This window comes from Triticum aestivum, chromosome 5D, assembly GCF_018294505.1.
Source record: "Triticum aestivum cultivar Chinese Spring chromosome 5D, IWGSC CS RefSeq v2.1, whole genome shotgun sequence".
Lineage (NCBI taxonomy): Eukaryota > Viridiplantae > Streptophyta > Magnoliopsida > Poales > Poaceae > Triticum > Triticum aestivum.
The window spans coordinates 421,754,285-421,767,877 of NC_057808.1; the positions used below are offsets into that span (position 1 = coordinate 421,754,285).

Consider the following 13,593-nt stretch of genomic DNA (forward strand, 5'->3'; position numbering starts at 1 on the left):
TTTCCTCCATTTCTTTTACACCGTTTATTCTTTTCCCTTCAATGAATTGCCTCAACTTCCAAATAGAAAAAAAAAACACTTCATTAAATAGCAAGTGCCATCTTTATGACTAATCAACTTCATTTTTCAAGCTCAGTTGCGTTGTTGGATTGACAATACCTATATACTCAATCTTTAACATGTTAAAAAGCATAAAACATAACTACCATGCAAATAGTTAACTACCCATACAAACTTACACAATAACTGCAATGAACCTCAACAACTTTGCATTGATAAAATAATTACCAAAAATATTTTTGATGAGCACTAAAGTTAAGCACAACACATGCATAGCAAACAATTTAAAATTCATGCTCTTGAAGATGCAATAACTTAACAATGCATACACCATATATTTATCATACTACCACCCAAATAACTACCAATATTTTTTGTTATATAGTTTTTGCCATAAAATTATCATCGTTATGATAGAAATGCACTTGTCTTTACTGAGAAATCTACATCCAGTTTAATCTGTGCTGCTACAACTTAGAACCGTAACAAAGTTCAGGTCTCGTTCTCTCATGCATATCTGAATTTGTAACCTGAGCTCACTTTGATCATGTATTTGTAAGACATACAATATCAAAGTGAGAAAAGTATATAGATATATTTATTTCCAACCCAAATATTTAGTATCGGAAGCATCTAGATACAAGTACAACAACACATATAAATGAATTCTACAATCTCTCTACTCGAGAGGAAACATAGCTTTCTAATAACACAATTTGATTCACCCCTTGACCTTTGAGGGACAAATATGGAACACATAACACGATTCTACACCTTACCAAAATGCATCAATCCAAGAATTAAACGAGCACGATCTTTTATTAATTGTTGCACTTATCTACACTATGTACGACATGCAACACAAGCTGGCATTTTCTTCAGTTGTTTGCAAGCTAGATGTAACTAGACTACTAGAGATTTGATCCACTTGAGCTGTCGACCATGGAGGCATCTTCAAGCAAACTCGAGTCCCCTGCCCCAAAATCTTGGTAGTCGAGCAGCCAATCCGTCGCTCCAATGTCCCATGACATGGCAGAAGGAATGCTATTGAACTTGTCAACATCATTTTCGACTGCGAAGTCAAGCCACGGCTCTTCGACGATGCCAATGGCGGGGAGGTCATCCTCATCTTCCAGCAGCCACTTCACTAGTGGATCTTGGTCATGCATGCCGTTGGTACCACTTGTAGTGTTGTCGGTGTTTGTGCCTGATAACTCCGGCGGGCTGGACTCGCTGCCGACCGATGACGCGTCCTTGTCCATATTGATGTGTGTGTCCTGCTGCTGGCTTTTTTCCCCATTGTTGGACTTGCATTCAATCGTGATGGTCGAGGATTGTGCAGATGTTGTGGATAGGCTAGCTTGTTGTGGTTGCTTTCGGACTTCGAGGGGCTCGTGTGTGATCGGGTCAATTCCCATCTTGATGAGCTTCTTCTTTATGTGTGTGTTCCAATGATTCTTAATCTCGTTATCTGTCCTTCCTGGTAACTTCGCAGCAATTTTGGACCATCTGCATAGAGCCGCAGACAAAATTAAAACTAAATACACATATGGAAAATAGACAAAAGCTTTCAAATAGTGCACATTCAAGCTCTCATAACTTTTGGAGACTATTAAAGAATTTTTTTGCGGGTAGATTATTAAAGAAAATTCCCTATATTTTTCACTAACATTTCAGTATGAAACTTTTTTTTGCGAGGTCATTTCAGTATGAAACTTGGTCCATATCTTCTAAAACACAACCAAATTAGAGAAAAATGAGTACCTTTTAATTCAGGGCCAATACAACTTCATGCAAACGTGATGCTTATATACGAACGAAAGCCAACTGAGTACGTTCGTCCTTGTCGCTGAGTCATGGTTTCTTTCTAACGTTGATTACATTCTTACTATGCATGTTTTTTTAACTAGCTACATATATGCATGTCACAACTAGTCAACACTTTCATGGAAAACTTGGGGGATATGGAAGTACCACGAGATTCAAATATCACTATCCACTCCATCGACATCATATGTTTCTTAAAGCCGAGTAGCCTTTTATCAGTGTCAAAATAACAAAAGTGGTTGGTAGAGTGAGAGAGTGGCCTTTAAAAAAGTTCCAGGCGTGAGAGGCAGCTCGACCCCTGAGGGCGATGCTTTCCATTTTTGAATCCAACGCTCAGGGTTTCCTCAGCCACACGAGCAAAGCTAGTGGTACTACCGGTGGCTGCTGGCTCGATCTAGGTCACTCATCTGGACAGTGATGGATACAAGAAAAAAGAAAAAGTAGTGGCTATTGCTGAATTTTTTTTGCCGCTATGCCACTTGTATCATTGTATGCCACTAGGCTCGAGAAGGACAGTCAATATATATATTGACACTTTCTTTTGAGAAGAGGGGATTTCCCCGGCCTCTGCATATACCGATATTCCATGTTTAAGATTCCTAGAGGCTAGAGCTAGAGACCAACAATGTTAATTTAAAATTTGGGACATGAATTAGTTGTTTTTATGAGTGTTAGTTACCATTCGTACAAACATGGCATGAGCTATATATGTCTTTGCATTAAGGACAATTCATTTGTTCCGCCCATACTTTTTTTTGTCATATCTTCTCCCTCTGTTCCAAATTACTCGTCGCAGAAATGGATGTATCTAGAACTAAAATACATTTAGATACATCCATACCTGCGACAAGTGATTCGGGACGAAGGGAGTACATCAGTTCGTGTGTACGGTAGATCAGTGGTACACGTAGGTCATAAACCTCGTACGAAGGCAATAGGTCACCAAATTGTCACTCTTATTCTTCGATGACATATTTCGCTATGGCTTTACAATTTCCAGTGGTATGTGGAGTATTTATAAATCTTCACAACTACCTTCTTTTCAACCCGGATCTGTTAATTGCTCAACGGAAATAACATGTTCATCACAAGCAGTAGAGGGGACTACTGCTTAAATCAGTACTCCCATATCATTTCAGTGGTGGCTAATAATTCCCTGCTTCCTAGTACTACCGAGGCACGATCGATGTCACATGCATCGATCTCTATCTAGCACTCCAGCTACGTACTAGCTCCTGTCAAAAACCCGAAAAGTTACATACTACCTTGTAGCTCACACCGCTGATCGATCACTTCGTTTTCAAGCAATTTAAGATTTTTGTGTGTGTGCTCTTGACAGGTGAAGTTGTTTGGACTCAACAGCGAGCGATCGATCGATCAAGACTTAGCATTAGAACATATATACATCATGGCGACATGGCTAGTGGCTACTCTCTGGCTAGCTAGCTCGATCCCAAATAGTATTGGTCAGGTCCTTTTCGTGCACATTAACCACTGTTTTAAATAGCCCGCTATAGCTCCGCTATAGCACGCTATAGCGTTTACAAAAGGTCTTACGCTAAGAGACTTTGGTCCAAACAAATGAGCAAACATTTTAAATAGCGCGCTATAGCTCCGCTATAGCACGCTATAGCATTTGGAAAAGGTCCGCCGCTAAGATGCTTAGCGCGCTATTTAAAACTATGACATTAACCAAGCACCATATGAATGCATGGATATCGATATCCTATCTTACTCTAGCGGACTAATCCTGTTCGATCTTACCCTAACTGGAGGGTAAGCTTCAGACCACCATATCGCTACGTGATCATCGATCCATATATATGTACATGCATTTTGACAGGAAGTACATGCAAGTACGTGGGATGAGAAAAATTATATACCTGTTGCCGAGCTTGGCGTGGAGGTCGACGACGAGCCGCTCCTCGTCGTCGGTGAGGAGGCCGCGCTTGAGGTCGGGGCGGAGGTAGTTGGTCCAGCGGAGGCGGCAGCTCTTGCCGCAGCGCAGCAGGCCGGCGAGCTTGGGCACGGCGCGCCAGCAGCAGCGCCCGGCGTTGCCGAGGATGAAGGCCATCAGCTTCCGGTCCTCCTCCGCCGTCCACGGCCCGCGCTTCACCCCCAGCTTGTCGCAGCACGGCTGCCGCCCCATCGTCTCCTATCTCCCGCTGCCGCTGCCGGCGCCGGCGATCGACCCCGGCTCTTAAAAGGCCGGCCGCGAGCGAGCGACCGCGCTACCAACCTCGCTCTTTCTCGGCGGTGCGGTGTGATCTGATGGCTTGGGCAGGGGAGGCGGGGTAGCAAAGGCAAAGCATGCAATGCACATCGATCGAACAGTGTGACAAGTGCGTCGGAGCTGCAACCGTAGCGTGTATATATATATATATAGCTCCGTCCATGGGCTAGCTAGATCTCTTTTTAATCTACGGTGATGGTGAGAGGGAGGGAGGAGACAGGCTGAGCCCCACGAGGAGCACTTGGTCGTCTGAGACTTGCTGCTTTCGAATCCTGCTTTGTACAAAGGCTGTTACAAGTCTCTCGCAGTTTCTGTTTCCCCAACAGTCAAAAAAAGGCTCTTGCTTTACTCTCGATTGGCTTGGGTGTTGGTCCCGTCACATGTCGAAAACGACGTGTATACATACCGATACCGGAGACACATACACATTCCATATACGAACAGCAACATGTACTCACTTGAAAGTAGATTGGTTTCTTCTCACTTGAAAGTTGCAATATTTGTCAATTCGGGTATATATGCCGTCGCTACTAACAGTACTCTACTCTCTCAATCGTAAGGTAGAAAATAAACAATGGAAGAAGGAAACAACATTTATATTTTGCTGCCGCATTTACCCCGAATTATTTTTTTGCTGGAAAAACTTCCGACATATTCATCAACTATTAAGGTACGTAGTACAAAGAAAACCAAAGTAAAAATTACATCTAGGTCCGTAGACCACCAAGCGACGACTACAAACGTTGGAGCAAGCCAGGCATGCCGCTGTCATCGCCCCTCCATCACCGGAGCCAGGCAAACCTTGTTGTAGTAGAGACTCGGGAAGTTGGCGTGCTAAGGCCCCAGAGGACCAGTGCTCCTGAACAACAACCGCCGCCGATGAAGAGGAGCGTAGATCGAAAAGATCCAACCAGTAGACACACGAAGATATGAACAAAAAGACCGGATCCAAGTGGATCCACCAAAGACAAACACCGGCCGAATCCCACGAGATCCGTCGAAGGCAAACCTCCACACACCTTCCAACGACGTTTAAAGCACCAGTACCGGGACGGGGGCTACACAGGGAGAACCTCATTCCATCTCCAGGAAGCCGCCACCATCTCGTCCTCCTGAGCAGGACACAAACCTTACCAAAACTAAAAAATACCTAAAAACCGAGTCATCCCGCCCGCAAGGAGGCCCTAAAGCCACAGGAGACAAGGCAGACCGGCGGCTACGCGGCGAGTGACAGCGAAAACCCTATCGTTGGTTGCCCTTGCGTGTGTAAGGAGCGAAAGGGTATTCATTTACCCCGAAGTTGTTACATTACACCAATTTTTAGCCTAGTTAACATATCTCTTCGATTTTGACCGGTAAGGCCCATTCGTCAGGCCAACATATCCGGTGACTTGGATGTCAACTTGAAGGCGCAAACCAGGTAGTGTGTCCTCCGAAGCTGAGATGGCGGTGACGTCCTCTCCACTGACTAAGTCCTCCTTGCTTCGTCCTTATTATAGCGGTGTGTTGTTTGCTACTGTCTACAATCTAGTGGAGATGGATCTTCGCCGGTTTCATAAATCTTCGATTTGACCTTGTGATGTGTTGGTTCCTTTGCAAGGCGGAGAAGATTATTGTTCCTTTGTGGTGGTAGCGGGCAGTAATTTTCTTCTTTGCCGATTGACCTCTGCGCTGATGAAGGACCTGATAGCCAGGTTGTTCAGCCAGCTTTAAAAACCTCAAGAAGGATACCCTCAATGGAGTTCTCGTGGCGGCGCTGATGATTCCTTGATGCAGCAAAGTTCTTTTCGGTGTGTGTGTGGTTCTCGTTGAAGACAACTCATCCATATTAGTGATTGTTATTTTTATGTCTTGTCAGGTAACCGCACCCACCTGACCGGGCCTGCATCCGGGACCGAGAGTAAAGGGTAGAAATCAATCACTCTAGCCTCCTAAGCCGTATGCATCGCGTGGCGCAGAGAACTGGGGTAAATGAAGTTTCTTTTTCTGACGGACGGGGTAACAAACTTTGGATTTTGCTACAAATCTGACATCGAATTTTGAAGCATCGCAAACATGACGTCGGATGACAAATTATGTTAGCGTGAGCATGGCAAATTGCTTCAACAGACATGACAAATCCTTGTGATGCTTAGTTTTTTTGCCAAGATTTGCCACCAAAACATAAAATTGTGGTGCTTAAAAATCTGACGTCGGACTTTTAACATTTCCTTAAAGTTTGTTGTATCGTTTCCTCGGGAAGATTTCCACCGGTTATCTTCCTTCCGGGTCGGCATCAGGCACTAGCCCCACCCCCACGCGCGCGCGCTAGCTACAGTTCGTTGCGCCCGGCCCGCAGGCCGTTGTTTTCCCACGCCCGCACGCATGTCGTGTTGGTGCATGCCTGCCTGCCGTGGTTGCGCCCTTACGCAAGGATCCCGTCATCCGCACGGCCGCGCGCGCCAAGTACCACGACCGCGGCCAGCCAAATCCCTCGTCTTTGCGTGCGCGCGAGCTGCTAGCTAGCTCCACCGGTCGTTCCAGCAGCCCCTCTCGCCGCGGTTGCTGAAATCTTCGCCCGTCGCCGGGGCTCCGCCGCGTGGCCTCTCTATCGTACGGCCGTTCGGTGGTGGCGCCGGCAGGGTCGCCGTCGAGCAGGATCTAGTTACTGCACTTCACTTCCTGTAACAGGCAAGACTACATACAGCACAGTACAGTTAGCCAGTCACCCGGCCAACCAACCAACCAACCGGGCAAAGAAACTAAGCAGAGAAGCAATCAGATACGGCGAACTACGTTGCTCCGTTCCCATCGAACAGTTGGTTATGGGTGCGCGTGCGTGCACAGTGAGAAGTGAAAATCCGCTCCTAGCGTCAACTTCTACAGGGCAAAATTTCTTGTGCAAGTCGGCGGGTTGGAAGATGCGACCAACCATGGAGATGGAGGGTGAACAGGCCGGGCCACAGACCACCAGCCCAGCCCCATGCCGCCCATCGCCTTCCTCGGGCCTCCAGTTCACCACGGTACTACTGATTCGCGTCCCACAACTACAGGCAGTTCCAACCAAATTCCGAGGCCTCCTGGCTTCTCTCTGTCGACATCTAGAGAGAGACGGTGCATGTAGACGTAGCTCTAGGGAGAAACACTGCCTGGAGGATTCAGGATTGAACCTTCAGGTTCCGGGTATTCCATCAATGAGAGCAGCAGGCAAGATTGGCATATTTTTGCTTCAGTCCGCAGAACAGATGCACCAACAATGCCTTGCTGCCCACCAAGGTTAGCTGCAAATTCTGAAACATGGATCGATACATTTCTGAGGGTACTTTCCAGAAAAAGGCAGAGGAAATGGAAAAAAGGGTGGCGGGCCTTTGCTTCTGCTAATAAGAGATGTCATCGGCAGACAGAGTAAACATGTGCAGGTACGGAGCCGATCGTGCCGACATAGAGACTAGACCCATAAATGACCGCGTCCTGCAGCGAAAATATGATATCAATTTGGTGATGGGATTTGGGAATTGAGACGAGAAGCCTTCTGAAGAAATCCTTTTGCCCCCAACGTGTCGAGTGTCTGTCGACTGACTAGTGCGGTTCAGGTCTTAGGTAGGTGTATCTTGGTAATCTTGTGTAGGAGGCAAGCAAAAAATGTAGATGCAAGCAAAACAGAATGGTAACAACACGCGCCCAGTCGATAGAAATGATCGTCATAGCAGCAACGCGGGAGCGGTGGCTTTCTTGTGCTTCTGTACACCATGGCATTTGGCGGCCATCGATTCAGTTGGTTCATGAAGGTTCCAGCAGCTACTACTGAATAACAGAGCCAGTCTACATTGAACTGCATCCATACTAACTGTGGTTCAACCGTGCAAGCCAATTCAAACGTTCCACAAAATACCCAGTTTAATTGAATTCATGAAACACTTCACGTTTGAGATTTTACAGATGACGGGGGCGGCACTGGCAAAGAAGATAATGGAGATGGGCACTTTGACGTAAGAATGAGATTCCTCTAGCCTCTAGGTGGTAGGTCACTTCTGTCATGTCCATCAAGAGACTTACGCCACACAAGAACAAGATGACAAGATCTAAGGCAGAAGCTAGCAACGGAGTACGTGTTTGGAACGCTTAATGATTCCTCGCAAACCCCACATCCATACTGATTGCATCAAGGCAAGGCAATAAGCAACCGAGTAATGCCGCCATCTTATTATTTCAGCGGGCACTCGACATGAAAAACTGTACTTGGAGCACATGTGTCTTCATGTGACCAATTCTATCATCATTCGTATCATATCACGGTCTCTTCACCCCGGTCCTCTCTTCGCGTCTCGCGTCAGATCAGGTTATATTACCCACCAGCTCTCAGGTGCCGTGGATTCAATGGCTTGGCCAGTCAAAATGATTTGTCAAGAGCATGACATAGTTAACAGTAATCAGTACTATCATCTAGTGGTTGCGCACTTACCGACAAACAGTAAAAACTAAAAAGATTACACTGTGAAGTCTTGTAGCCGGCCATGTAGTAATATCTAGTCTTTGTGCACTTACCGACAACAGTTACAAGATGCAATGTCTTTGTAGCCAGGTAGTGCAGTTTGTCTAAAGCATCAAGCTAATGTCAAATCTAATGGTTCTTGCTAGATCATGCCGTGGACTATAGAGATCCTATCAGACATGCTGTCGGATTACAATTTGTGAACTGAAGTATATAATCAGAACAGCTAGGGAACTTCTGTCACGAGATTACATCAGCTAAATTCACTGAATAACAACCTGGGCTACCAACATTCCAGCTGGAAAGCTTGTGATCCAATGTGGATATATACATGTTTATTTAAGTAGGCATGAAAAAGGTCTAATATCATATCTGAATCGGTTTAGCTTGTTGGCATCTCGAATTCAGGTTCACTCCGCCCCACAAACTGTATCATTCACGACCACTATATGCATGTACATTTAAGTAGGCATGAAAAAGGTCTAATATCACTCAGCCGCAAAAAATCTAATTTTTTTAGAGTAATTCGAAACATCTTAAAAGATCAATCTGGGGTATTATCAGCCAATTAGCCCAGCCATTTAAAATTTGGACAATTTAGCCCAGCGTTGGAGTTGACCTTATGGTTCTTACAATCTTCAGAAACCAACGCCCGACATCGGTCGGGGCTAGAATTAAGCCAGAAACGCTTAAATGATTCCTTGCAAACCCCACATTCATACTGATTGCATGAAGGCAAGACAATAAGCAACCGAGTAATGCCATCTTATTATTTCAGTGGTCACTTGGCATGAAAACTGTACTTAGAGCACATGTGTCTTCATGTAACAAATTGCTTCATCATCCATATAATCTCACGGTCTCTTCACCCCCCATCTTCTCTTTGCTTCTCGCGTCAGATCAGGCTATATTACCTACCTATTCTCAGATGCCGCGGATTCGTTTCCTAAATGGCTTTGCCAGTCAATGGTACGGAGAGAGCATGACATAATTAACGGTAAGATGCCGTGCATTCGATTCCTAAATGGCTTAGCCAGTCAATGGTACGGAGAGAGCATGACATAGTTAACAGTAACTGGCATTATCTAGTGTTTGACAAATTTTATCATTCGCGACCACTTTATGAAACTCATTTATTATAGTTTTACCATAGATGTGTTATAAAATTATGCATTTCCTATGTTCAAAAGGTAATATTAGGAACTAAAGCACCATCATTTGAGTTCAAGTTCTTGAGTTTAAGGTAACATGATCACCTCCCCAAATCCAAAGAAGATGGGCCTTTTTTTTTGTACTAGCAGACTTGCTATTTTTTTTAATAACGTACCAACTAGTTGGATTTACTAGAGACGATATCATGTGCCTTATTGCAGGAATTGGTTGCAATAAATTTCAATTGGATTTAGTTGCACAGAACATGATCTTTTTACAGGAAATTGCACAAATACACAACTTTTGGGGCTGAGATAACACAAAACCACAACTCCAGATGATTTTAACAGAAAACTACAACTCCAAGACTAATTGGTAACAAAACCACAAATAAACCAGGACTAATCGGTAACAAAAATACAAAATCGGCCACAATTCCTGCAATAACACAGATGATATCATCTCCAGTAAATCCAACTAATTGGTACATAGTCAAAAAAAAGTTAATAGGTGAATTACGGGTATCAAATCTTCTCATATCCATCCGTAGCTAATAGGTGAGTTCCCATGGGTTGTGTTGAATGGGTCCCTATTGCCAAGTTTTTTGACACTCAAGAGAGAGCTTATGGTTCTTACAATCTTCAGAAACCAATGCCTGACATCAGTCAGGGGTAAAATTAAGCCAGAAATGCTTAAATGATTCGTTCCAAACCCCACATTCATACTGATTGCATGAAGGCAAGACAACAATAACCAACCGAGTAATGCCATCTTATCATTTCAGTGGTCACTTGGCATGAAAAACTGTACTTAGAGCACATGTGTCTTCATGTAACAAATTGCTTCATTATCCATATAATCTCACGGTCTCTTCACCTCCCATCTCCTCTTTGCATCTCGCGTCGGATCAGGCTATATTATCTAACTACTCTCAGGTGCCGTGCATTCGATTCCTAAATGGCTTAGCCAGCCAATGGTAGGGAGAGAGCATGACATAATTAACAGTAAGATGCCGTGGATTCGATTCCTAAATGGCTTGGCTAGTCAATGGTACGGAGAGAGCATGAGTAATTGGCATTATCTAGTGTTTGACAAACACTAACAAGATTACAGCGCAACGTCTTGTAACCGGTCAGGCAGTGCAATTTACCGAAGCGCCAAGTTAACCTCCGAGTCTTCCAGCCTAGTGGTTCTAGCTTGATCATGTCATGGGACTATGGAGATGACCTGCTTACTGTCAGATTTGAAATTTTGAAGTTACTGTGATAATGGAAGCAGGTGAGGAATTTCTGTCACCGGATTTGCATCGGCTGAATTCACTGAATAACAACCTGGGCTACCAACCTTTCAGCTAGAAAAGCGGGTCATCCAAGGATGTGATTATAAAACATGTACGTTCAAGTAGGCGGGAAAAGGTCTAATATCGTATCTGAATCCGTTTAGTTTGCTTGCTGGGATCTCGAATTCAGGTTCCCTCTGTATAATGACGTATCACTCGCAACCACTTTTGTGAACGAGATCGAAATGCTTGACTGGGCAGCCAGCGAATGTGGCTTCTGGGTGGGTCCGACCTCGTACTCCGCTGCTCGTCCCCCGCATCGAGATCACGACCTCGACCTCGCCGTCGTCCATGGCTGGATGAAGGGACAAGATTACGCCGCTCCTCTTCTCGTTTGGAGTGGATCGGTTGTCTGAGCTGTGGTGGACTGGACTGACCTTCAGCGCCGGTTTTTTTAGAGGAGTACTCGTTACGAAGATCATTTCAACTTCCCAGGTTGCGTGTCGCAACTTGGAAGTTTTTTCTTTTTTTCGTAGATCCGTTCATTTAAAATGTTTTATCTCTTAAACCGTGTGTCCAGATCCTGAACCGCTTTCACCGTTGGATTCCTCACGTCGAGATCTTCTAAACTAGATCCCATGTTGATAGGTTTTGACGAACTTTTTTTACGAAAAAACCGGACGAAAAAAACCAAACCGGTAGCACGGGTTTTTTCCCTTTTCGAAAGAGGCACACCCATGCCTCTCACGAAATCACAGCCGTGCCTCTCGCGAAAGCAAAACCGTGACTCTCGCGAAAGGAAAAAACACATTTTTTTTCCTTTTCCGAGGAGGCACGGCCGTGACTCTCGTGAAAGCACAAGCGTGCCTCTCGCGGAAGCAAAATTGTGACTCTCGTGAAAGAAAAAAAAACAGAAAACGCGTTTTTTGTTTCCGAGAGGCACGACCATGACTCTCGCGAAAGCACAACCGTGCCTCTCGCGGAGGCAAAACTGTGACTCGCGAAAAAAAACGGAAAATACTTTTTTCCCGTTTCCGAGAGGCACGACCGTGACTCTCACGAAAGCACAACCGTGCCTCTCGAGAAAGCAAAACCGTGACTCTCGCGAAAGAAAAAAAAACAGAAAACGCGTTTTTTTTTCGTTTCCGAGAGGCACGGCCGTGACTCTCGCGAAAGCAAAACCGTGACTCGCGAAAAAACGTGTTTTTTGGCGCAAATTTTTTTTCGAAATTTTTTTGATCGAAAAGCTTGGGAAGACTAGTGGAAAACCAAAACGTCAAAAAACCAAAAAAAACCGTTAAAAAGGCCAAAAACGCGTGCGGAGAAATAAAAAAAATCCGGAGGGAGCGGCCATAGCGCGACACGTGGCGAATGGCTGAGAGCGCGCCAAGTGGCGCTGATCGTTGCGAGGCTCCCGAAGGAGCGCTCGTTAATTAGTTGCTCTCTCGTTATTTTCGGTTCGAGAGCCCCTCCTTGGCGCGCCTTCAGCGCCCGCTAGCGAACCCAGCGGCCACTGCGTCGCTTACATGGGCCTGGCCCAGCAACGCGCGCTGGCTCCCGCTCGCTCACTAGCCGCCCACTCGATCGCTGGCTCACACTCGCTTGTTTTTTTTTCTCTCCCCGAAAATTGCTACATTATGTCATGATTTTCCTAGGAAAAAAACCAACCGGGTTGCTACAGTACTTACTCTTGTTCTTAGGAAGGAAAAAGTTCATCAAATTCAAAAAAAAGTTCATCGAATTTCAAAATAGTACATCGAATTTGAAAAAAGTTCATCGAATTTGAAAAAAAGTTCAACAAATTTGAAAAAAGTTCATCGAATATGAAAAAAGTTCATCAAAATTTAAAAAAGTTCATCGAATATGAAATAAGTTAATCAAATTTGAAAAAAAAATCATCGAATTTGAAAAAAAACATGAAGAAAGAAAATTTCTCGAGTTTTAAAAAAGGAAAAAAGGAAATGGAACATAGAACGAAAGGTAAGATGGGCCGGCCCGTTAGTATCGAAGGAAGGAAGGGGGAGGGGGGGGGGTGCGCCCATTGACTTTCAAATAAAAAAAATCTAGAACAAGGAATAAAAATCATATTTTTCAAAAAACATCCATCATTTTTGAAGAAAAGTTTATCAATTTTCAAAAAAGTTCATCTATTTGAAAAAAATGATCATCAATTTTGAAAAAAGTTCAATTTTTTATAAAAAAATTCATCCATTTTTCAATTTTTTTATAAATTTGAAAAGAATTCATCGAATTTGAGACAAGTCATCAATTTTTTAAAGTTCACCGATTTTGAAAAAAAGTTCATTGAATTTGAGAAAAGCTCATGTGCTTTGAAAAAAAGATAGAAAAGGGGAAATAAAAGAAAAGGAACAAAAGGTAAAAATAAAATGAAATAATAACAAAAAAGAAAAGTAAAACCGGAGAAAAACCAGTCCAGAAAACCCATTAGAAGCTTCTAGAAGCTTCAGAGAACCAGGAAGTTGACGCTCGTGCTTGCAGTCCTGCGCTGGCCCATTCAAAACGAACGAAGTGGAGAGGTGTGCGGCTTTTACCATTGTGCTTTAACGAGCG

General features: G+C 44.2%; 1 protein-coding gene across 1 annotated transcript; it reads right to left on the minus strand.

Moving 5' to 3' along the window:
• Window positions 1–760: 760 nt before the first annotated feature.
• LOC123125239 (MYB-like transcription factor ODO1) lies at window positions 761–4,236 on the minus strand. The gene is made up of 2 exons (XM_044545763.1): window positions 3,771–4,236; window positions 761–1,569 (listed from the first exon to the last, which is right to left on the minus strand). The coding sequence occupies exons 1-2, from the start codon at window positions 4,034–4,036 to the stop codon at window positions 972–974; spliced, it is 864 nt and encodes a 287-aa protein (XP_044401698.1). The 5' UTR covers window positions 4,037–4,236; the 3' UTR covers window positions 761–971.
• Between the last annotated feature and the right edge of the window lie 9,357 nt (window positions 4,237–13,593).

Coding starts and splice junctions, on each gene's coding strand:
- LOC123125239 (XM_044545763.1), bottom strand. CDS start 4,036: ATGGGGCGGCAGCCGTGCTGCGACAAGCTGGGGGTGAAGCGCGGGCCG. Junction 1,570..3,770: donor CACGCCAAGCTCGGCAACAG/GTATATAATTTT, acceptor GGCTCTATGCAG/ATGGTCCAAAATTGCTGCGA.